Genomic DNA, 23,265 nt, shown 5'->3' on the forward strand with positions numbered 1-23,265 from the left:
TACCAGGGAACGGTAGTTGGACTTTGACTATCGTTATCCTGGAGCGTGGTTGGTGGTGGTACTGACTAGCAGTCAAAGTGATTACCACCCACCACTACCACCCCATCCCTACGCTCCAGAATAATGCCCAAAACCCTGCTAACATTACCCTAGTGACTACGATTGCTGCACATGTGACCACCCCACCACTCCATTGTACTGTACATGCAGTACATCACCACGACTAGCCATGTCATATCGACTCTGTGTTTCCTCTAAATCGATCACCAACGGCCACCAAGTTTTCACACTACTTTGTTCACTAGAAGGGTGTTTTGGTGGCATGGTGATGACATGCGCAGCGCTTGTGACCACCGGCACTGCGCATCTCGCCACCACTCCATCAAATACACTCTAAGTTGTGTGAAAACGGATTACGATGTGTGGCAGTGATAGTTGATTGTACCATTTGATGCTGGGGTCCCATCGGCGTGCAAGGAAGCTTTGGAGGATGGATGATGCTAAGAGGAGCAACCAATTCACTCATCTCCTCATGCTACGTGTTTATTTGTAGTGATTACGTACACAAGTGATGCAAAGTTAATAATCCTGTATACCACCACCAACTCGTCCATCACATAACGATACCCTTGGAATCATGTGTGCCTTTTGGGCATTGTGTCGACGACTAAAGTATGTCTGCCTCAGTGTATTTATGTCCAATCAAAACCATAAAAATCATTGATTGGATAAAATAATGAAGGTAGTGGAACTTGCACTACGATTTCCAACCACAACACAAAACCAGCAAGTATTAATAGTATGTGTTTCTTAACGTTAGTACTAACTACTAATATTAATAACGTTATACTACTGACATTCTAGTAGTACTAGTATATATTCAAAGTACTCGAGTATTACTAACGTTATTAACATGTAAATAATACTAGAGACTACGTACAAGTATACGTATAGTATTCACTATTAAAAATACCAGTAGTCGTTTGTATCTACTAAAATGCAATCAATTCTTAACCTGGGAGAGGATATCAAAACTGGACGCATTTGATTCGTCAACGAGAAACGAGTGGTGATTGTGATTGGTCAGTATATTTCCAATTCTAAATACTGGTAACGTTAGTACCTGTAGTAATAAGTGCATGTTTACCACCAGGACGCTTCGAGCACTTGTTCAATCGACGCGATCCCAGCAATCCCAGCGCATATCCATGAGCTGCACGACCTTCTCGCTCAATGCGACGTCATTCCTGAGTCCATCCAGCCAAGAGGCGGACAAGCTGCAATTCCGCTCTGATGTTTCCAAGGTCTTGGGCAGCCTCTTGCCAGAGTGGACGGACGTGCCCGCCGCGGACGTTGTTCTCACCCATCTCTCTGGCGCCATGACCAACATCATCTTCACATGTGAGAAGTCATCGGATCCGACGCAAAAGGTGTTCCTGCGAGTGTACGGGCACGGCACAGAAGCATTCTTCTCCCGCCAAGAAGAAATCCGTGTGTTTAAGGAACTGTCCCTGTTAAACCTTGGCATTGGGTTGGTCGGGGAGTTCCAAAACGGCCGCTTCGAGCGCATGATCGAGGGCCGTACGTGCACTGCAGAAGACATCCGACGCCCAGAGCTCTCGGAAATGATCGCTGCGAAGATGGCCGTGTTCCACACGACCCAAGTTGACATGGACCGCAAGCCACGCATCCTCGCGAGCATCCGCAAGCTGTTCAAGGACGCCCAGGCCGCATACGCGACGACCCATCGGCAGTTTCCTGACGTGGACGCCATGGCGGCGGACATTGCCGCGCTGGAGGCGCTGCTGGCGACCGTGGACTCCCCCGTCGTGTTTTGCCACAACGATTTGCAGTACGGCAACATCATGCTCTCGACTAGCACTGGACAAGACAAAGACGGCGAAGATGCTGTCCTGATTGACTTTGAGTACAGCCACTACAACCCCCGAGGGTACGACATCGGCAACCACTTTTCGGAATGGTGCTACAACTACCACGGCGACGCGCCCCACTTGGGCGACTTTGCCAAGTACCCGACGGCGGCGGACCAGCGGCGCTTCTGCCGCGCCTACTTGTCGTCCCAGTCGGCGACCTGCGATGACGTGGCAGACGCACACGTGGACCAGCTAAGACACGAAGCCAACGTGTACGCGAACGCCACGCACTTGTTTTGGGCCCTCTGGGGCTTTATCCAAGCCACGCAGTCCACCATCGACTTTGACTACTTTGGATACGCAACGTGCCGGTGGCACGCGTTCAAGACGCGTGTGACACTGTCACAACCGTGACGAGGACGTCGTGTAGAATGCGAGACTGGTGCTGCCATACAGTATACCCACACTGGGTTAGTGGTTCAACTTTAATGTTGGTCATTGATTGTTTGTTGTCGTGTATATAAGTAACGTTTCGACGTGTTGGTCGCAGTACCCATATCGCATAGTTGTACTACTAGAGTTAAGTGACACAAATGTTGAGCTAGTCCAAGAGTCGATTTGATTGGTTACTTGATTAGTGTTCTGGGTTTGGATTGGTCGAACGATATTATCGATCGGCCAATCCAAACCCAGAACACTAATCAAGTAGCCAATCAAATATCGAATCGGCTTAACAATAGAAGTATTATTACATCGTTAGCCAATTCATATCGTTCGAGTGACCGTTCGACTCCATGTGTCCTCAGCGTTTACGAATTGCGTACTTGCTCTCCTGAGCACTCTGTTGTAGCCAGCTATGCACGCACACTCGACTACTAGTATACGAGACGACCTACAACGTACAGTAGTAAGTACTGTACTAGTAGTACTACTATTATACATTCCCCTTGGTAGTAGCTCTCCAAACAAACGGCGCCAAGTAGCGTAGTATATGGTTTTTCTGCATATTATATACGATAAAAACCATCTGGTTACGGCTTGTCCTGGTCAGTTGGGTATTTCAAGTCGTCTAGTGATTCGCGGATGGCCCTTCGTTGCGCTTTGGTGTGGCCATAGATGAGTCCGCTGACACTCACGATCTCGTTGCGCAGTTCGCGCATCCCAATGTTGTCTTTGGAGCTAACGAGGTGTGTGATGGGGTGCATCATCATGAAGTTGTGGATGCAGTCCTGCGCGGACATGAGCGTCTTATCGACGCCGCTCGCGTTCAACGTGTCGACCTTGGTAAACACGAGCTGGAACGTCGTGCCCAGGTTCTCAAGGAATTCCATAAAGTCCGTGTCCACGGACGTGATGCCGCGGCGACTGTCGATGAGTAACATCACTAACATTGAAAGATGATGGGACTTCGAAACAACATGCTAATGCGCTCGACCATACCGCGCTTCAAGTTGGCGTTGGTGCGGTGCTTGATATAGCGCCCCACGAGGCGATGGAAGTCGTCGACCATGCTCTTGGGAGCGTTGGCGAACCCGAAGCCTATGGAAGATGGAAGTGTCAGATCTTAGTAGCTTTGTCACGAGAGTGGCCAACATACCCGGCATGTCGACGAGGGACAGATCTGGACGAGTCCCGGCGCGGCCGCCCACGGAGATGAAATGCAGCTGCTGCGTTCGTCCTGGTGTCTTTGACGTCTTCATGATGGTGGACGATGTGAGCGCATTGATCAAGGTGGATTTGCCGACGTTCGATCGGCCGGCAAATGCAATCTCGGGGCCGTCCCACGCTGGGAGGTCTTCGGCGCGTTCGCTGCTGCTCAGACTCTTCATGCGCTGAGAAACGGACGACGCGAAGATCTTCTTGACCAAGGCTTCTTCATGCGGCTTCAGCGGCGGCGGCACCTCGACGTCCTTGATCAGCGACCGCAACACCTGAAACCCCTTGCCGCTTGTCCGCTTTGCCATCGCTTCAAATTCAATTGGTCTGCACGATACAATCGTAGTTCGAAGGACCTACCGGTCGAAGTTCAACGTGTTTTTATTCTTGCCATCAAAGTGGATTACAAAATATAACATAACGGTAAATAATAATATATACCCGGTACATACCGGGTATTATGAACCTTTTTGCAGGTCAAATAACATGGTAAAAGGATATTCGGTCGGCAGAAGTACTTGCGAGCCGCAGACATCGCGTGACCGACATGGATTCCGATGACGGCTCCGAGTACGAGTATGGAAGCGACTACGGCGGGTCCCAAGACGACGCAAACGAGGACGAAGTAGTAGACGAGACGGCCATCAAGATTGCGGTACGACACGCCTATCCTTGGCCTTCCAACGCGTAACATGACTGTTGTAGAACACATTCTACGAAGCCGACGATTGCAAAACGTCCAACCCCACGCGCGCACTGGAGCTGTACCTGCAGGTGCTGTCTCTCCATCAGGGTACTGCCGACGACGTGAAGGATCCCGAGAACTTTCAGTTCAAGTCGTTGGAGAACGTCGTCAAGTTGTGTGCAACCTTGAACAAGCCCGACGCGATGCTGCAGCATTACCGCGAGGTGCTCACGCTGCTTCCCCACGTGACCCGCAACGAGTTCACGGACACTGTCAACAGCATCCTGGACCTGGTGTCGTCGCTGCCCTCCGCGCGAGGTATCGTGTCCACCACGTACGAAATCACGTTGGACGCGTTGAAGTGCGCGCATAACGACCGGTTGTGGTTTCAAACCAACGTCAAGCTCGGACGCCTGTACTTGGAGATGGGCGAGGCCGCGCCGGTGAAGCGCGTGCTGATGGAGCTGCACGAGTCTTGCAAAACCCCCGACGGCCACGACGACTTGGCCAAGGCCACATCGCTCCTCGACGTGTACTGCCTCGAAATCCAGGTGTGACATCGTTTGGCGACCCACAGATCTTGTGACAGGATACACATGGAGAACCCTGCATGTTCCCATGTCATGATGAATGAAAGGATCGAACGAGTTCAACGTGTGTATTGTAGCTGTGCACAATGACCAACGACACGGCCAAGTTGAAGGCGATTTACCCCAAGACATTGGACTTGGATGCTGCTATTTCCGACCCGCGGACCATGGGGTACCTATATATATATATTTACATTTGCAGCAATATGTGACGATGTGTAGAGTCATCCGAGAAGAGGGCGGGAAGATGTACATGGCAGAAGGGCAGTGGCACCTCGCGTACAACGAGTTCTTTGAATCATTTCGCAATTACCAGGTAAAGAAAGACACCCAGTGTCTCAGCCTGACTGACATGTGACTAGGAAGCCGGCAACGCCCGCGCAAAACAGTGCCTCAAGTATGTATCGCGATCTACAATCTCGACCTGATTATTATCTTGGACACATGTGTGACGTATGAGTAGGTATGTGGTGCTAGCCAACATGCTCGCGAGCTCGGACATCAACCCGTTCGACTCTCGGGAAGCCAAAGTGTTCAAGGACGTGGACGAGATCAACGCGATGCTCCAGCTGCGCGACGCGTACGGCAACAACGACATTACGACCTTTAACAAGATTCTGAACCACCCCAAGCACCACATCACGACGGACCCGCTCATGAAACGGTATTACCGCTCCATCTTTGACACTGACATGATCATATGATGGAACATGAAGGTACCTCGACCCGCTCGTGCGCAACATTCGCAGCCACGTCCTGGTCAAAGTAGTCGGCCCATACAAAACCATCAAACTCGCCACGATTGCCAAGGTATATATATATATATATTTATATAGGTGCTATGAATTCTTCTTGTGTGTGCTATTGTCCTTGTCCCCCAGAAAAAAATGGACTATCGATTCATGGATTGAGTTTGTACTGAATTTTGTATGTAAAATCGTCCAGTGTCATACTTATATAATGATATATATATATATATTACGCTTGTAAAGTTAAGATCACTCAGCGGGCACTTAATGGCATCGGCCGCGTACTAGCTGCTTTTGGAGCTAGCGGACTTCACTACTTATATAAGATACACATGAATGGTTGAAGAGAAGATTGGATTGGCCACTTGATTCGTGTTCTCGGTTTTGATTGGTCGGTCGATTCGTCAAATCGAAGCACGAATCGACGCTATTGGCTAATTTTGAGTGGATTTCATTGGCTCGAAAGGACAAGTATAGGCAGCCAATCAGAGCCAACTCCAGCGTGATTCAATATTGATTAGACAAAACCACGCGAATTTTGGAAGTTTATAGCGAATATTCACAATATTGTTGTGTTTATATTCAAAACTGGAGTGACGTGCCGAATGTATTATCGACACAACCAAATGTACAGAAGAATCGGCCAAAGAATTTAGCCAATCAGATTTTAGGATAGCCCAATCAACAACTAATTAGTGTGTGAGTGAAATTAGTGTGATCGGCATCATCGCTGGACATTTTTTACATACAAAATTCAGTACATAAATCGATCGATGGATTTGGCAAATCAGTACAAATGGCCATATTTTGGCCGAAAAATGGCCAATACCTGCTCATTCGATTGCGCAGCACCCCACTTCAAATTCGAATCGACTTGACAATATGATCGCTCGACACTGGAATGATTCTCGAGTGACGACTAGTACAACTACTGCATGGTTACATCTAGCTACGGAATGGATATAAATAAATATATATATATATATAGGATCTGTGGAATAATCCGATGCTTGTGTAGGACATGAACATGTCCGAAGCCGACGTCGAGGCGCTGGCTGCGTCGTTGATCAACGACAACATTTTGGCCACCCGCAAGATCGACCAGCGCCACAAAGTGCTCGTCGTCGTCGCTTCGTCGTACGTGATTGTGTTATATATATATATATATAATTTTTTTTGTGATTTTTTTAGAACGACGTCCAGAGACGTGTCGACAAAAACGGTGGACGCGCTGGCGAAATGGACGGCGGCACTCGCCAAGTTGAACGCGTCCATGGCCGAGCGTGGCGGAGCGATTTCTTCGACTTAAGCAACACTTAGTATTATTGTGAAATCGCTATTACCTTTCAATTGAATCACGCTGGAACTTCTGATTGGCTGAATATACTTACTTGTCGTTTCTGCAAGAGCCAATCAAATCCATTCAAAATTGGATTAGCCAATAGCGTCGATTCGTGATTCGATATTCGATCGATACGATGGGGACTGGAAATATTTGTACCCAATCAACAATAAATTACTTTTAGCAGTAGTATACTAGTATATGCTAACTATTAATATTTGTATGATGACTAAATGTACTAGTTAAGGGGCAATTCCAAGTAGCTTTCAAACATAACATCTCAAGGTGGAAACAAGTTGTTAACGAAAGTAGTGCCGCTATCGGTGGAAATGGACATAAGAAATCGCCATATTTTTTCCAAGGAACTACTACTAGTACTACTACTACTATGTACTAGTAGTTGGACGTGTGGGGTGGATGATTTTCGCGGCGGCGGCGGCGACGTCGTGCACCACATGATACACATTGGCTGTGGGTCCATCGACGCCAGTCAAAAGCACAGCGTTCACTACCAAACATTGCTCAACATGTACACATTCAATATGGTCATACCTGGCAGGACCTCCGCTGCTGCACACACATCTGCCCACGCAAACGAAGCCGCGTCCAACGACGAGACCAACTGGCGGCGGATATGCGACAACGTGGACGCTTTGATGGCCTGCGTGCGGACGTGGTCAGGATATGATAACGTCACGAGAGGACAGAGTATAACGTACAACGTGGTCCTTGTCGTCGGTCAAGAACACAACTGTGACACCGGCAGCGACGAGCGCCGCCGCTCCTTCTGGTTGGTGGGCCGCCTACAAGTCAGTCTGTCGAATCTATCCAGTTGTGATTTCAAGATCATACCAAGTGCCGCGCATCCCACAACACGTGCGTGATGGGCCCGTCGATCAATTGCGCCGTGAGGACAATCTACCGTACGAGAAGTTTCGTTGATGGGGAGGTGGATGGGGGCATATATCGGATTTCGTCATGGCATCAACCTCAGGATATATATATTGTCAATTCGATCGACCAATCAAAACCCAGAACACTATTCACGTAGCCAATCAATATACAGGAGCACACAAATATCCAATGTTGGCTGAAAGGACAATATATATATATATATATTTCAATGTATATATATATATATCGGCATCGTACCGTGGGGAATTCAATGTCGCGCCGGCTTTGAATGAGTTTGAGTTCGCCTACATACGAATAGGACAGTGTGAACGACGTGGTCGTGCGTTCGTAGCTTCTTACGAACGTACGATTGGCGGATTGCGCGTCGTTCGTTCGTCGCATGACGGCCTGGACGGTGGCGACCACGGTTTCCAGCGCGAGTTTTAGATTGGACGGATGCCTTGTGAGCCACGACAAGAGCAGCGCCGCAAACAAGTCGCCTGTGCCCGAGTAATACGCTGGCAGCCGCGGAACTTCCATCTTGAACGTGTTCGACAGCCCCTGGCCGACCGCTTGGCTCGCATACAGCCACAACCGATGGGGCTCCTCGGGCGGCGTGAAGCTGCTGACAACGACAATGCGCGGCCCCAGCGCATGCAACTTGCGGCAGGCGGCGATGGCGTCGGCGTCGGACGTGAGCGTCATGCCAGACAAGAGTTCGCATTCGAATTGGTTGGGGGTGATGATGTCGGCCAACGGCAGCACTTCGTCGCGGTAAATGTCCACTGCGCAAGGATGGGAGAATGTCAACATTGACAGAGATACGATGATGGACGTACCCAACTCTGGCGGCACATACAGCTTGCCGTCGTCGCCCATGACAGGATCGCACACGTACAACCTAATGGTGGCATGATGAGCACCCATGCTCGTGTCGTAGGATGGACGTACGAGGAAGGGTTTTGGCGTCGCAACTTGCGCAGCGTGTTCGTGATCGCGCGCAAAAGCGCCGGGTTGCCCACGTATCCCGTCAAGAGGTGCGTGTAATGCAGCAGATCGTTCTCTTCCAGACCGGCAACGACGTTCTCCAGCTGCTCGCTAGTCATGCGTTCTCCGCGGAACTTCTTGTACCCTGTGTGGTTGCTGAAGTGCACCTACCAAGTGGAAGAGTTCACATTGGCATGCATCATGCCAAGTGGTGTAATGGGCATATGTTACCGTGTTGAGGACGTCCACTTCCAGGCCCAGAAGCTGCATCGGGAACACCGCGCTTCGGTTGCCGACGTAACCGTGCACGACATGAGATTGAATCGACAGCACTCGCGGCTCGACTGGGATCGTGCCATCGTCCGCCATGATGGTCAAAATGGAGAGTTCGACTTGCGGAATTTGAAATTTTGAGCTATATTTTGTATCACAAAAACAGAAATGTTTCGTTCAATTTACATAGGGAGTGATGCCTTTTCACCCAAGAAATCCACGTCATCGTCGAAAAATATGTGAAAATTGAATTTTATCCGGATATTTGGCACATTTCAAGCGATTTTTCGAGCTTTTTCAACAAAATTGGATTTGTTTTGAAAGTGTATAAAATGTTACAGGAATGCCTACCTATGGTGGGGAAGCCACAATCGCAAGTCAGTTGACAAAGAAGACATGTTGGGCCGTTTGACTCAAGTTACCCGCGCTGTGAAGCCCGCCGCCGCCGGCCAAACCCGCGGCATGGCCTCGCATGGCCCTCCTCCTACCTACACCGGTTTGGAAGCCACAATCCGCGCCAAGCTCCCCAACGACCACGACGTACGGCTGCATTGACTTGCACACAAGGCGACCCCTCACACTTTCGCTGTATTGTAGATTGTGTTGGCCACCCTCGGTGCGTACGCCGTGCTCACCGCCCCCTTCTGGTTCCCCACCGGCAAGAAGGCCGTTGTGGAAGAACCCGCCGCCGCCTCGAACGCCTCCACTGAAGTTCCCTCGCTCTTCGACGACAACTTTGACGAATGGTCCAAGATTCCTGGCAACTTTGCCAAGTGGGAAAAGAGCTTGGACACCATCGGCAACTAAGCCATGTAACGTTGTACTGCCAGAATAGACTTTGACGTCCTCGTTCTGCATCCTCGCCTATGACGACATACACAGGATTGAACGTCATGTGGATTACGTCCATGCTTGCTTCCTTCCACGACCACCTCAGCATGCCCATTCGATCTGACGTGATCTGGTAGCATAGCATACACTCGGTAGTCACCAACCTCCATTACCCTCGCCAAACCATACCGACTCGGATGTCCATCTCAAAGCAACTCTTCACGCACTGAGCGTGCTTTGTATCTAATCTGCTACTATACAGTACCCCCCTACACATACCATGCATGCATCGACTGACCTGCTACTGCCACACATGACGTACGTACAAATGGAATATGATCATAGTTTGGTGTTAAAGGTCGCCAATGCTGCCAAACTCTTCGTACCCGTCGCTCCGTAACCGAGTGCAGTGCATGGGCTCGTAGTGATCGCCGCCGCGATCGCCGCCCGTCATACGCATGAGGAGGAACCACGGACTGAGCCCTTTGGTCGCCTTGCTGGCCAGGCTCGAGGAGAGGGACATGGAGTTCTGGAGCAACGTCGACGACGTCGTGGGGTGGGGTCGGTGTGGCAAAAAGAACATCTGGCCGCCGCCCACGAGCACCACAAAGATGTCGCGCTGGTACGCCGTCGCGAGCGCCTCCAGCGTGAAGTCGTCCCCCCACGCGACGCGGCGGCCATCGGGGTCGTTGTCGATGCCCACGAGCCCGTGGCGGGAGTACGTCATGGACACGACAAAGTGCGTGTTCGAGTCAAAGTCGCTACCCACGCACATGTACTTGCAGTACGTTTCTGCATTCAGCACCGGCTGCGCATGCTCCGAATACACCATTTCCGCCGCCTTGAGCCATGAGTACCCGCGATCTTGCAGCTCAAAGATGCGCGCGACGAGCCAGTCCTTGTCGTGGCGCAGCGCGACAAAGCGCCGCGCCTGGGTGGGCGACACACCCCAGCCGCCGCGGAGGTCGGGGTAGTACAGGTTGCGGATGGCGCTGTCGATTTTGGCCTTGGCGTCGGCAGTACAAGACATGTAGTGTGCGTGGAAGTGCTTGGCGGCCTCGAGGCGCAACCGCGACGGGGTCAGATGCTCCACGCCCTCCGTGTGTGCCGTCAGTTGCTCCATCGACAGGAAGAGGCAGTCCCCGAACGGAAGCACCGGCGCGAGGTACTTGACGGAGTACGCCGTGTCGTGCGGCTCGTACGATACGCCCAGTTCTTCCAGTTGGCGCAGACATTGCCGACTCTGGGTGTCGAGCGACGGACACTTCGCCCATCCCATTCCCGGAGTCTTCTTCTTGGGGTGCGGCACGAGGAAGTCGTCGTCTTCCTTCACAAACTGCACGTGGGGGTTGTGACGAGGAGTGAGCAGCATCATCGAGTCCTCGAGGCACCCGCCCGGACTGAACCCAGTGTACTTGGAGAACTGCAACATGCGCGAGTCAATGAATGCCTGCGCATTATTGATGATCTCGTTGAAATCGTCCAGCTTCTTGATCTCTGTCGACGAGCCCAAGCTCGGCATGTACGGAATCGTCTCGTCTGCAGCAGGGATGTCTTCAACGACGGGGGTCACGACTTGGACCTTCTTGACTGTGTACGACCCTAACCCAGCGTCGGACGCATGAAGCGGTGCAGGGGGGGCATTCTCACGCCCCACAAACACGTAGTCATCGTCGAAGCTCATCTTGGACGCCGGTCGCTTGGTTGTGGCCGCAGATACTGCGGCAGCGGCGGCAGTGCTCATGGCAGTAAGAAACCGAAGTCGTCGCAGAACAATAGGAACAATTGCATTTTAATAATCCATCCGGAATGCATGCGGGTTTCTGACTCGTTCGAATAAAAATATACTAGTACATATTAATAAGATACGTCGAATTATAATATAGTATGCCTCCGCAAGAGAATTGAGCGGTTTTAAAAATAGGCTTCACGACACGGGATTGGTCAGCTCTTGTCCAATGAAACAACGGATCCAGGATGCAGTTGGAGGCAGCAAAAAAACATTTTTTCTCCTTTTTATTTTTCTATCAATTGATTGGCCAATAATTGCACCAATAAAAACACTCCGACTGAATTTTCGTTTCCGGATAACAACCGTTGCGCAAACAGGTCGATCTTGAACCGTCAGGGCGACTGTCATGTTGCACATTTCATTTTGCAATTGCACTCGGATCCAACATGGTGGTGGAGCTCAATGTATGGGACCCAGTGCAGTACAACCATGCTGCGGGGTTTGTCGCTCGAGAGTTTGGCCAGAGCCTCCTGGAGCTGCTATGTCCTCAGTCAAGCGACGTCATCCTGGATCTGGGGTGTGGAGACGGCGTCCTCACCGCTCAGATCGCGGCGACAGGAGCTTCTGTTGTAGGAGTGGATTCAAGTGCAGCCATGGTATCTCATGCGCGAGAGCATTTTGGTCTGGATGCGCACGTCATGGATGGCCAAGCGCTGACATTCCCCAACGACGAATTCGTCATTGTGTTTTCGAACGCTGCGTTGCATTGGATGCCGTACGCCGACGGTATTCTAAGCGGGGTGGCGGCGACGCTGAAGCCCGGGGGACGTTTCGTCGTGGAGTGCGGAGGGTTTGGCAACATCGCGTCCATCGTCACGGCCGTCGTCGCCGTGTTGGCGCGGCATGGCATCGACGGCCGACCCAAAATCCCATGGACCTTTCGAACTACGAGAGAGTGGGAAGAGCACTTGACCAAGGCCGGCTTCCGCGTCAAGTCGATGGTGAGTTATTCGCGGCAGCCAGTGTTGCCCGACGGGATTGTGGGGTGGCTCAAGACATTTGGAGACAACTTCTTCGACGACGTGCCGTTGGACATGCGAGACAGTGTCATGCACGAGGTCCAAGACGTGCTGAAATGGGTATGTACACACAACAATGTTTGCTCATGTTGATGTGTGCGATACTGTTTAGAGTTTGTGCGATGGTCATGAAGTATGGCGGGCAGACTACATCCGGGTGCGATTTGAAGCCATCAAGGACGCGTGACAGACACCAAGCGTGGCTTGCTGCCAATAGGGTATTGTTTTCATGCCCTCAATATACCGTATAGTGTATATGTATTGCGATGGATTAGTCTATTGCGACTCCTGTAATAACTGATAATTTTCTTGTAATAACTGATATTTACTTGTGAATATGACGAATATACTTCAAATTTGTATGACGCAATGGATTAACAAAATTTTGAGAACGAGTGTCGGCCGGTTGTGAAATATCACCTGTCGCAATACATATACACTATACGGTAAATACAACGTACAGTATAATAATTTCGAAATGAATACCCGAACTCCGAGCAGTAAAGTTGTATCTCGAACATATTGTGGATTCGGTATAAACTTTCACACCCGATCGAATCGAATCGACGCTATTGGCTTATCCACTTTTGAGTGGATTTGATTGGCTCTATCAAAAAGAACAAGGATATTCAACCAATCAGAACTTTCCCAGCGTGGTGCAATATTGATTCGATAAACCAATAAAAAAATTGGAAATCAATAATATTGATACCAATACCTACAGTAGTGTACTATATTCATAGCCTCAAACTGGTACGGGAATGCGAAGTGTCATAACGTTGGAACACAGTGGACTTGACGAATGAATCATACAGAGTTGAACATATATATGTTTTGTGAATGTTAAGGCGTGGCGGCACCATAAGCGCCCCCGCCCGGTGACAAGATGGTGAGTATATCGCCTGCTAGCACCTCCACCGTGTTCTTCCCGCCCTATCCACACACACATGGAATTATCAGCATCGATGTCTTCATTATTTAGCAGACATACCAAGTTGATGGTTCGGCCATCCGTGTACGTCAACAAGTTGTGACCTCGGGCACCAGGTCCCCCCCCGTACAAGCCATACCTACAGCACATCATCCCCCCAATAAAAATCTATCTCACTGATATTCACAACAACGTACGGTTGGAATGCTCGTCGCTCCGACAAGATGCTCACAGTCATGGGCACGAGGAATTTGAGCTCGCGGTGAACTCCTTCGCCCCCGGCAAACTTGCCGACGCCGCCCGACCCTTGGCGCAGGCCAAACGCATTCAACAAGACTGGGTACCGCTTCTCGAGAATTTCGGGGTCGGTGATCCGAGTGTTGGTCATGTGGGTGTGGACTCCGCTGCGGCCGTGCCAGTGGGGGCCGGCACCCGCCCCGCCCGCGATCGTTTCGTAGTACCCGCCCAGCGTCGACGAGCCAAATGTGAGGTTGTTCATGCAGCCCTGGGACGCTGCACATGCGCGAAACGCGAGGAAGATGACGTCCGTGACGCGCTGGGACGTGGTGACGTTGCCGCCGACGACAGCGGCCGTCGAGCTCGGGTTGAGGATGCTGCCATTCTCAGGAAAGATGACTTGGATGGGGGTGAGGCATCCTTGGTTCAACGGCAAATCGTCGCCGTCCAAGAGGCATCGCAAGCAGTAAATGATCGCAGAGTACGTGACCGCGGGCGGGGCGTTGATGTTGCCGTACACTTCGGCGCCCGTGCCGGTGAAGTCGAAGATTGCGCTGTCGGTGCGTCGGTCAATGGTGATCTTGAGCGCGAGGCGCGTGCCGTCGTCCATAAAGTCTTCGGCTGACACGCTACCGACTTCGGGCAGATGTTGCGCGAGGGAGAACGTGTGCAGCATGTTTCGCACGGCTTTTTCGGCCGATTCCTACACATGTGAATCGATATATATAAAAATATTATTGTTGGTGCACTGTGTACGTACGTACCTGGATAAAGTACATGTACGCCGTCACGACTTGGAGCGAATACTCGGCAATCAAATCGTGCATGAGCAGCACGCCGCGCTGGTTGGCGGCCACTTGGGCCTTCAAGTCAGACAGATTGTCACGCAGGTTGCGCGTCCCGATCGCAGGGCGGCCGTTCGAGTCGACTTTGCCTTTTTGCAGCAAAATGTCAGTGATCCCTTGCTCTTGGAACTGGCCCGACCGCCCATCCACCAACTTGAACGCGACAATCGCCGCGCCTTCTTCCGTCAGCGTTTTGGACAGCGGGGGCATCGAACCCTATCATGGCCACGTCACGACATTGCAGTCCACACAATCCTTTTTTCCATGGACGTACCGGTGCAATCCCGCCAATGTCGGCGTGGTGGCCGCGACTCGCGACGAAGAACACGATGCGCCCGCTTTCAAACACGGGGGTCATCACGGTAATGTCTGGCAAGTGACTACCCCCCGCCAACTGCGGATGGTTGGACACGAGCACGTCGCCTTCGACAATGTCGTGGCCCCAATGTTGCATCTACACAACAACAATAAACACACTGTCAGCCACAAACCACTCAAAGTATCAGCATGCGCACTTGAAATTTCACGGCTTGCTGCATCGCCCCCAAGTGTACGGGCAAGTGCGGGGCGTTGGCGACGAGCCCGCCGTCCGGCCCAAACAACGCGCAGGAAAAGTCCAATCGTTCCTACATGGTCAAAATAGTACCATGAGTGATATATATATATATATATTCGGATGTGTTTCTTTTAAAGTAGAGCGACTTGGAGAATAAATCGACTTTACAGCCCAATAAATGTACACCAGAATCATCGGCAAAAGTAGAGTAGTACGGGGTCAATTCGACTGGGGGACATCGACACTTATATAATTACCACATCATCGTGGACAGAAATATGTACGTACGTACCTTGATGTTGACAGACACGGACGTGCGCGCCAACGTACGCCCCATTTGTTCGGCGATACCCATGAAGCGATGGGAAAAGACAGACAATTGGATCGGGTCCATCACGACGACTGGGGCCACGTCTTGGTCGTGCACTTGGTCTGCCAGGGCCGACGACGGAGCCGACAAGTACAGGTACAAGTCGCCATTGGGCAAGATTTCGGCCGTCCATTCCGATTCCACGACCACCGTGGCTTGGTTTTGCATGATGATGGCCGGCCCTTGTACCACCGTTTGCGTGTGGAGCATCTCCGAGTGCAAGTACACGGGCACGGGTTTCCACGCGTTGAGTTCGTCAAAGTACAGCGGCGTCGTCGCATGGGGCGAGGCCGACGTGGTTGAAATCGTCGTGGGGGTCGATTGCGAGTTGGATGGCGGCGAAAACGTCCCCCGGACGCGAATGTCGTCGACCAGCACGGACCGCGCATGGAGCAGAAACCCAAACTCTTGCTGGTACTTGGTCGTGAATGCCGTGTCGAAGTCAAACGCCAACAGGCCAGCTTGTACGGTCGTGCCCGCAGGCAGCACCGCGCGCGTCATCAGCGCAGTGTCCGTGCCCTGTCCACACATTGGAGATATGTACGCAAAACAAAACGGGTACGAATGTACATACCTCGTAACGGAGGTTGAGAAAGTACTCCAACGTGCTATGGGTTTCGTCAAACCCTTCGGCCTTGAGGTCCGCCAACACAACCGACGCCAGCGATTGCAGTTTGGCCACCAACGACGGCTACAGAAAAGCCACAAAGTCATCGCCGCTCTTGATGCCAGGAATAATCGCTATCGTTTGATTTTTGCCGTACCTTTTCAGACGCAACGTACGGGCACGACGCAGGCCACTGCTTGTCAATGACGCTGTCTGCCAAGCTCAATCCGTACGCAGACAAGATACCGCTGTATCGTTGAATGTACACTTTGCTCATCCTGTGCAACCATTTAGTAAGCCCCCAACAACGTATGCTTCAACGACATCATACCCGAGGGCCTTTGCAATCGAGCACGCATGTTGCGGTCCGGCGCCGCCAAAGCACGCCAGCACGTGCGTCGTAATGTCAAATCCTCGCATCTACACATGTATAATAGTGTCGTCAACACTGATCATCCAACCACCAACAACCACACAATGACATTTCATTGTTACACATACCTGGGTCAAGTTTCGAATCGGGCGACACATGGCTTCGTTCGCGACACGCAAAAAGCCCGACGCAATCGCTTCCACGGAATACGCCGTCTGTTGGGACGCATTGATTTCGTCCGAGAGCGTTTGAAACGCCTTGCGGGTGCCTTCCACGTCCAACGGCTCGTTCTCCACTACACATCCCAACGAGTATTTAGTACGTCTTCTTCCACGTGGCATAACGTCGTCATATCTCGCTTACACGGGCCGAAAATGTGCGGGAAAAACTGGGGGACGATGCGCCCCGTGACCAAATTCGCGTCGGTGACACTGAGGTAGCCGTTTTTGCGGTAGCACACGGGGCCTGGGTGTGCGCGCACGCTTTCGGGGCCCACGACGAACAGCTGGTTCTTGTAAAACAAGCGAGAGCCGCCGCCCGCTGCCACCGTTTGGATGTCCAGCTGAGGGGCGCGGATGGGGACGTTGGCCGTCACGCTTTCAAACACGTGCTCGAACGTGCCGTCGTAGCGCGACACGTCGGTGGAGGTGCCGCCCATGTCGAATCCAATGACTAGAAACCGCAGATACATAGTGGTAACTTTGGGGGAATAAATCGACGGAATGTACCTGGCAACGGCGCCGGAAGACGAGGAGGACGGGTTGTGCGAGCATACCCGACGACGCCGCCGGCAGGACCGGACAAGATGGCGCGGTTCCCAAAGAACGACGACATGGGGGTGAGTCCACCGTCGGATTGCATAAAGCTGATCTTGACGTCGCTCAAGTTGGAGTCAAAGCCCGAGCAAAACGAGTGCAAATAGTCCTAACACAAACATAATGACGATTGAATGAGCGGTCGTAGGATGCTAAAAGGGGGAAAGGCGTACAGTACCTTGATGACAGGGGTCAGGTACGCATCGGCACACGACGTGAACCCGCGCGGCACCATCTTGATCATGGGCATGATCTCCGACGACAACGAGATCTAGGAAGAATTTTTTTCTCCTGTAGAAGTGTTTTCGAGATGGAGACTTTGACGTGTACGTACCTGGGAAAAGCCAAGTTCATGCGCCAACGATCCGATCTGTTGTTCGTGTTGGGTGAACGTGTACGAGTGCACGAGCACAACCGCGACGCTCTTGATCCCCTTGGCGCGCACGGCCTAGATACAGTACTTTCTGAGAAAAAAGAACGACACGGCCATGTAAAGGGACGGACCGAAAGTTGCGCGCGAAGGTCGACGAGGTCGAGCGGGCCCAAGACGCGGACGTAATCGCCGCTGACCCCGCGGATGTCGGTGGGTCGGCGGTCGTTCTCAAACACGAGCTGCACGCGTTCGTTCACTTCCACCACTTCCTCGTACAGCATCTACACCACGATTAGCTCCATAATCTTCAACACATTCACGACGTATGTACATCGGGCGACGTGATTTCCAGGTCGAAAATTTTGGGGCGAGATTGGTTGCCAATATAGAGCAAATCGCGGAAGCCTTTTGTGATGACAAGCGCGGTGCGCTCCCCATTGCGCTCGAGCAACGCATTAGTCGCCACTGTTGTCCCCATGCGGATGTATTCCAACCGCGAGGTGTCCACGGGTTGATTGCGAGGATGAGGAATGCCCGTAAATTCTTCTAAAATGCGACGAATCCCTTCCCTACAATGTATCACGTCATCAGCACAAGTCGACGTGTACAAGTCAAGGAAGCAGCGAGTTACCGAGGGGCGTCGGGGTAGTTGGCAGGGTCTTCTGACAGGAGCTTGATTACTTTGACTTGCACGTCGCTGGCTGAGGTCCCCATCTCTGCGTAGACGTCTGTGAAGGTGCCGCCGCGGTCAATGGACACTCGAATGGATCGTTGCATGGTGGTGTGCCGTGGTCGGAAATTACAAAATGGCCGTGTCATGGAATTGTCCGGACAATCGTTATCCGGAAGAGAAACGTCCGTGGATATTAGTGCCGTCCATCATCAGATTCGTCCGACGAATCGATCGCATGCCGTCATAGATCGCATGCCGTCACAGAGGCCTGAACGTGGGTGAAGGCGGCACCATACGATCCGTCTGGCTCATCACTTCTACACGAATCTCTATACCACGCGAACGATGCAAACGATAAGCCACATCGTAACGTTACCATCTTCACTTGTGCGATACAGTACAGTCAGTATGGGTACAGATATTGATATTGATATTACGCTGTAAAAGTTAAAATCACTCAGCGGCCACTTTTGGGCCTCGGCCGCGTACTAACGTTAGCTGCAATAGCAGCTAGCGGACTTTACTACTTGAAAACCTATTTGTGTCGGCTCCAGGGTAAAAGGAATGTGCTTAAGCCGCTGGAGGTGTATCTCGGGGTCCGGGGGAAGTCGTTGTGGCCGGAGTGTCGGGTCGGCGTAGCCCATGGGGATGGCGGGTGGTAGTAAAGAGAGTCTTCGGGAGTGCCAGTGGAGCGTCTTGGCTGTGAGGTGGGTTCTGCGGGCGCGGATGCGTCGGTCATGGCCCATGGGGGCGGTATCATGGTAACGGCGTTTGAGCAGAATGTTAACCTCTGTGAGGAGGGGTAGTTCCCCTGCGGTCCGTATGTGGTCCACGTTAGTCGTGCATGTGGATTGCCAGTGTCGGCGGAGGGCGGCCCAGTGCGCCGTGAACCATTGAGTATGGAAATGTGGAGCGTGTAGGTGGGTAATAGAGGCTGCCCAGGCTCGTGTGGCATGTGTCATGGTGGGGAAGGTTTTCCAGCCTGAGGTAGCCTGGTATATGGCGGGGAAAGCAACCTCCAGGTATGCGCGTGTATCGAGGGCATATGTGTCGTAGGTGAGGATGGAGGTCTGGGTCCAGTGTAGGCAGTGTGTGGGGGAAGTGAATATCCGTGAGCCTGCCATGGTATTGGCCTCCTCTGGGTACAGTCTGTACCCCGTTGATTTCATCAATCATCAAAGGTTATCTATCCCTCCTTGGGGCAGCTCTCCATTTTTCCCCATCAAGCACTACCGGTAGCTACATGACGTCGTCGTCCATTCGGCAAGGTGGAAGCAGTTCAGTCAACTGAATAAACCCCCCCGTGAACAATACATCGAAGACTCTGCTTGCCTAAAGCTTCCTGCAGACAACAGCATGCACTGTGGATGTGGCTGACGAAGGTCACTAACGTTATGCAAGGAGTGCTTCTGCATGCCACTGGTGCGCAGTGACTGGCGAGGTCCAAGCACAATCCGTGGTGGCCATCCGCGACTGTTGATTTCTGTGAAACGTTCTTTGTGATAGACTTTAAATAGTGTTAGAAAATGCTAAAAATGTTTTGACTTTTTTAATAAATTCACTTACAAAAAGCAAGTGTATCGTGATAGGTTTGTGGGTTGCAGTTCTGGCACTCAGGAACAACAGCATTGCATTTTGAGGCGACTTGTTCGATGAATGCCACAAGGTACGCTCCGAGAGCGTTGCATAGCGATGATACGTCGATCCCAGAAGCACTAACCTCTGTGCAGCGTCCCATTGATGGCAAAACCAACTCGTCCGCGTCCCGAGAATGAGCTGGACACGCAGGAAAGCCAAGAGGTCGACATCGAAGATCTCATGCATTCCTTGGGGTCGTTCCAAGCGGTGCTGCTCCCGGTCACGCTGACCATGCTCTTGTCGAGGTGAGTACATCATGCTCGTCTAATCGCGCGTGTTCAACCCCTCCATAAACCTAGCTTTGCATCGATCTTCATCCGAGACCCCGACGCCGCCGCGCAGATGGCCCAGTACGCATACACGTCGACCTTGTCGTCTTTCGTCTTACCCTTCTTATCTTAGAGCGTATCTTGTGTACAAGCCTGAAGATGGAGACTCGGACAGTACCCTTCTTGGCCATGCTTTCGTGAACGCGTTGGCGATTGTCAGCTTTTTCATCGTCGCGACGTTTGTGATTGTCATTTGCTACAAGTTCAAGTTCACCAACGTCCGTTCGTCCATGTCTTTATATTTTCGAGCAAGTTGTCATCATATGCCATCTGTAGTTCCTCGTCGGCTACATGTTCCTGTCGTCCGCGGTGCTGCTCGGGTTCCTTGGCGGGCGGTTGACTGAAGTCGCGTTGGACAACTTGCGCATCCCCGTTGACGTGTGGTCGTACTGGTTGGTCATGTACAACTTTGCGGTCGTGGGGGTTCTGGCCATTTTCTACCAAAAGGTATCCTCATCTACCTGCCGCATCCTCTATATGTACCCCACCATCACATCTCCTCCTTTCCTCATCTCGTCTCGGCTAACAGGGAGTCAACATGTCGTTAACGCAATCGTACTTGGTTGCGGTGTCTGTGATCATGGCGTGGCAGCTGAGCAAGTTCCCCGAGTGGACAACGTGGGCCCTCGTGGTCGTGCTGGCCTTCTACGACCTCTGCGCCGTGCTCACCCCTTGCGGGCCGCTCAAGTGCCTCGTCAACCTCATCCAGCAAGAAGGCCGGCCACTACCTGGTACATATATTGATGTCCTTTTACCCCAAATTTGGTTGACTTTTGTGCTGAATCGCCAAATCCATCGATCGATTCTTTGGACTGACTTTTGTAAAGATCGTCCAGTGTCACACTAATTTAAGTCACACACTAATTTGATGATGAATTGGTCGAATACTGGATTTGATTGGCCACTTGATTAGTATTCTGGATTTTGATTGGTCAATCGATTGCATGCCGATTTGGTTCTTCTGCTCATTGAGCACCCAAACACTCCAATTTCGAATCGACTTGACAATACTGAACCTTGAATGTGAAAAAGTGTCCTGTGGTGATTGGACTCACACTAATTTCAGTCACACACTAATTAAATGTCGATAATAACCTCCTGCAATCTGATTCGCTCAATTCTTCTGCCGATCCTTGTGTTCGTTAGGTTGTGTCTATTGATTAGAATCAGCACAACACTATTATCATGTCCTACCACGCCCTAACAGCTACTACTCTGTTCCAGGACTCTTGTACGAGGCCGAAGTCCAGCGTACGTTTCACTCCACGGGAACCGCCGAGGCCAACGCTGCGTATTACCAACGAGGACAGCCGCTCCCCGAGCTAGACGGCGCGCCGACTGCCGCCGCCGGTGGCACATGCACGTTTACACGCCGCCGGTCCCGTCCCGACGACGACGACAGCCAAGAGCCACTGCTTGCGTCGGACAAAGGTGTGCCGGCCAAGTTGCCCCTCCGGGATCGCCTTGTCGCGTTCTACCATGAATACAATCCATCGGCCATCGACCGAATCGACCAAGTGCTTGCCCTGTACGAAGGCCGGGAGCGCGACCTGTGGACCGATCTGGCGGCCAAATATGGTCACGACGACGACGATGACGACGGTATGCCTAGTGTATATGTCAAGTCTACATATTGTTTTTCTTTTACCCAAACTTGTGATTCTTTGCCAAATATAACGTCGATCGATTGTTTGTACTGATTTTTGTATGGAAAGATTATGCGAAGTCACACTAATTTGTTGAATTGGTCGAAGAGATGATATGATTGGCCAGTTGACTCGTGTGCTGGGTTTTGATTGGTCAATCGATTGTCTGACCCCACTCCACTTTTGACTATACGTATACATGGTGTGAATGAATCGAATAAATGTATGTAGACAACACGATCAAGTTGGGGCTGGGGGACTTTGTCTTTTACAGCGTGCTGGTGTCGCGCGCGGCCCTATTCGACGTGTCGGCCATGTTTGCGTGCCTTGTGTCGATCCTCATGGTAAGATGGGTGTGACGTGGTTGGGCTGTGACGTGGTTGGGCCTGTAGGGTCTGGGCAGTACGCTGTTCCTCTTGAGCGTGTACAAGAAGGCGCTGCCGGCGCTTCCGATCTCCATCTTGCTTGGAGTGGCCATCTACCTGTGGGTGCGGTTTGTGCTTGTGGATTTTATGGACCAGCAACTCGTGCTGTTGTAACCAGACGATCGATCTCGTGTGGTCTCATAGTACGACTGTATTCGAGGCAGAATAATAGAGAATATATTACGGTGGATTCATAGATCATAATGCATATGGCACACTTGCTTGGGGTCATGCTGCACTACTGGCGTTGCTCGTGGATGTGCGGCTACTGTTGGCTTGGTTCGCTTTACTGGCATGCCAACTCGGTAACGACACGCCAAACCCGTGCCCATATCGAGCAGGAAGGGTAACGACTGGTTCGCGGCGCTGGCCTCGGCTTTTCGGACTCACAGCGTCGTCGTCGCTACTGCGGGTGGCGATGTGTGGACTGGCACTCGTGCCAGTGCTGGATAATGTGACCAGTCGTGCAGTGCACCCATTTGCAGGAGACGCATCAGCTGTGGTGGTCTTGTGTGTGGAGGTCGTCGTCGTACTCTCGGTCATGTCAGTTGTGTTGTGATCGCATGCCTTGATTACAACTCCGTCCCATGCTCAGATTGTGCCGGTGTGGACCAAATGTCTGGACCACAATCCAAGAGTGAATGTGCGCCGTTTGACACCAAATCACGTTTTACGCGATTTGATTGGCTATAATGCAATCTTCAAATAATTTCACTGAATTTCCAGCGCATTCCTGATACTTCCCGAAGTGCTAC

At 51.6% G+C, this 23,265-nt stretch overlaps 11 protein-coding genes across 12 annotated transcripts; 5 read left to right on the plus strand and 6 right to left on the minus strand.

The window, feature by feature from the left end:
• The first annotated feature begins 1,136 nt into the window (after positions 1–1,136).
• On the plus strand, positions 1,137–2,392 carry H257_00152 (hypothetical protein). Its single transcript, XM_009822700.1, has one exon. The coding sequence runs from the start codon at positions 1,140–1,142 to the stop codon at positions 2,286–2,288; it is 1,149 nt and encodes a 382-aa protein (XP_009821002.1). The 5' UTR covers positions 1,137–1,139; the 3' UTR covers positions 2,289–2,392.
• A 513-nt stretch (positions 2,393–2,905) lies between these two features.
• H257_00153 (ribosome biogenesis GTP-binding protein YsxC) lies at positions 2,906–3,850 on the minus strand (the record flags this gene model as incomplete). The annotated part of the gene is made up of 3 exons (XM_009822701.1): positions 3,472–3,850; positions 3,315–3,413; positions 2,906–3,258 (listed from the first exon to the last, which is right to left on the minus strand). The coding sequence occupies exons 1-3, from the start codon at positions 3,836–3,838 to the stop codon at positions 2,906–2,908; spliced, it is 819 nt and encodes a 272-aa protein (XP_009821003.1). The 5' UTR covers positions 3,839–3,850.
• Positions 3,851–4,036: 186 nt separating this feature from the next.
• Positions 4,037–7,016, plus strand: H257_00154 (hypothetical protein). The gene is made up of 9 exons (XM_009822702.1): positions 4,037–4,185; positions 4,236–4,766; positions 4,883–4,977; positions 5,028–5,121; positions 5,168–5,202; positions 5,269–5,469; positions 5,522–5,615; positions 6,573–6,691; positions 6,746–7,016. Exons 1-9 carry the CDS (start codon positions 4,078–4,080, stop codon positions 6,861–6,863), a joined length of 1,395 nt encoding a protein of 464 aa, XP_009821004.1. The 5' UTR covers positions 4,037–4,077; the 3' UTR covers positions 6,864–7,016.
• A 245-nt stretch (positions 7,017–7,261) lies between these two features.
• Positions 7,262–9,174, minus strand: H257_00155 (pyridoxal kinase). Its single transcript, XM_009822703.1, has 9 exons — positions 9,009–9,174; positions 8,742–8,944; positions 8,630–8,691; positions 8,159–8,575; positions 8,049–8,095; positions 7,749–7,814; positions 7,616–7,699; positions 7,449–7,557; positions 7,262–7,404 (listed from the first exon to the last, which is right to left on the minus strand). The coding sequence occupies exons 1-9, from the start codon at positions 9,144–9,146 to the stop codon at positions 7,283–7,285; spliced, it is 1,248 nt and encodes a 415-aa protein (XP_009821005.1). The 5' UTR covers positions 9,147–9,174; the 3' UTR covers positions 7,262–7,282.
• Positions 9,175–9,419: 245 nt separating this feature from the next.
• Positions 9,420–9,970, plus strand: H257_00156 (hypothetical protein). Its single transcript, XM_009822704.1, has 2 exons — positions 9,420–9,590; positions 9,648–9,970. Exons 1-2 carry the CDS (start codon positions 9,447–9,449, stop codon positions 9,855–9,857), a joined length of 354 nt encoding a protein of 117 aa, XP_009821006.1. The 5' UTR covers positions 9,420–9,446; the 3' UTR covers positions 9,858–9,970.
• A 230-nt stretch (positions 9,971–10,200) lies between these two features.
• H257_00157 (hypothetical protein) lies at positions 10,201–11,665 on the minus strand. Its single transcript, XM_009822705.1, has one exon. It carries the CDS (start codon positions 11,623–11,625, stop codon positions 10,234–10,236), a length of 1,392 nt encoding a protein of 463 aa, XP_009821007.1. The 5' UTR covers positions 11,626–11,665; the 3' UTR covers positions 10,201–10,233.
• A 382-nt stretch (positions 11,666–12,047) lies between these two features.
• Positions 12,048–12,954, plus strand: H257_00158 (hypothetical protein). Its single transcript, XM_009822706.1, has 2 exons — positions 12,048–12,752; positions 12,805–12,954. The coding sequence occupies exons 1-2, from the start codon at positions 12,060–12,062 to the stop codon at positions 12,877–12,879; spliced, it is 768 nt and encodes a 255-aa protein (XP_009821008.1). The 5' UTR covers positions 12,048–12,059; the 3' UTR covers positions 12,880–12,954.
• Positions 12,955–13,413: 459 nt separating this feature from the next.
• H257_00159 (hypothetical protein) lies at positions 13,414–18,594 on the minus strand. Its single transcript, XM_009822707.1, has 18 exons — positions 18,431–18,594; positions 18,131–18,368; positions 17,931–18,080; positions 17,761–17,874; positions 17,605–17,697; positions 17,340–17,535; positions 16,975–17,283; positions 16,740–16,906; positions 16,570–16,658; positions 16,396–16,516; positions 16,206–16,322; positions 15,554–16,150; positions 15,221–15,331; positions 14,980–15,159; positions 14,625–14,921; positions 13,821–14,563; positions 13,684–13,762; positions 13,414–13,625 (listed from the first exon to the last, which is right to left on the minus strand). The coding sequence occupies exons 1-18, from the start codon at positions 18,574–18,576 to the stop codon at positions 13,536–13,538; spliced, it is 3,837 nt and encodes a 1,278-aa protein (XP_009821009.1). The 5' UTR covers positions 18,577–18,594; the 3' UTR covers positions 13,414–13,535.
• A 136-nt stretch (positions 18,595–18,730) lies between these two features.
• Positions 18,731–19,434, minus strand: H257_00160 (hypothetical protein; the record flags this gene model as incomplete). The annotated part of the gene is made up of 2 exons (XM_009822708.1): positions 18,731–18,789; positions 19,008–19,434. The coding sequence occupies 2 exons, from the start codon at positions 19,432–19,434 to the stop codon at positions 18,731–18,733; spliced, it is 486 nt and encodes a 161-aa protein (XP_009821010.1).
• Positions 19,435–20,067: 633 nt separating this feature from the next.
• Positions 20,068–23,133, plus strand: H257_00161. 2 transcript variants are annotated; one of them, XM_009822709.1, is made up of 9 exons: positions 20,068–20,138; positions 20,203–20,355; positions 20,410–20,460; positions 20,513–20,657; positions 20,716–20,886; positions 20,969–21,170; positions 21,664–22,041; positions 22,317–22,429; positions 22,478–23,133. In XM_009822709.1, the coding sequence occupies exons 1-9, from the start codon at positions 20,125–20,127 to the stop codon at positions 22,622–22,624; spliced, it is 1,374 nt and encodes a 457-aa protein (XP_009821011.1). In that variant the 5' UTR covers positions 20,068–20,124; the 3' UTR covers positions 22,625–23,133. The 2 variants fall into 2 exon arrangements, with proteins under 2 accessions (XP_009821011.1, XP_009821012.1); XM_009822710.1 differs by lacking the exons at positions 22,317–22,429; positions 22,478–23,133 and having other exon boundaries at positions 21,664–22,190.
• On the minus strand, positions 22,663–23,092 carry H257_00162 (hypothetical protein). Its single transcript, XM_009822711.1, has one exon. It carries the CDS (start codon positions 23,051–23,053, stop codon positions 22,739–22,741), a length of 315 nt encoding a protein of 104 aa, XP_009821013.1. The 5' UTR covers positions 23,054–23,092; the 3' UTR covers positions 22,663–22,738.
• Positions 23,134–23,265: the final 132 nt, after the last annotated feature.

Source organism: Aphanomyces astaci (assembly GCF_000520075.1).
Source record: "Aphanomyces astaci strain APO3 unplaced genomic scaffold supercont1.1, whole genome shotgun sequence".
Lineage (NCBI taxonomy): Eukaryota > Oomycota > Saprolegniomycetes > Saprolegniales > Verrucalvaceae > Aphanomyces > Aphanomyces astaci.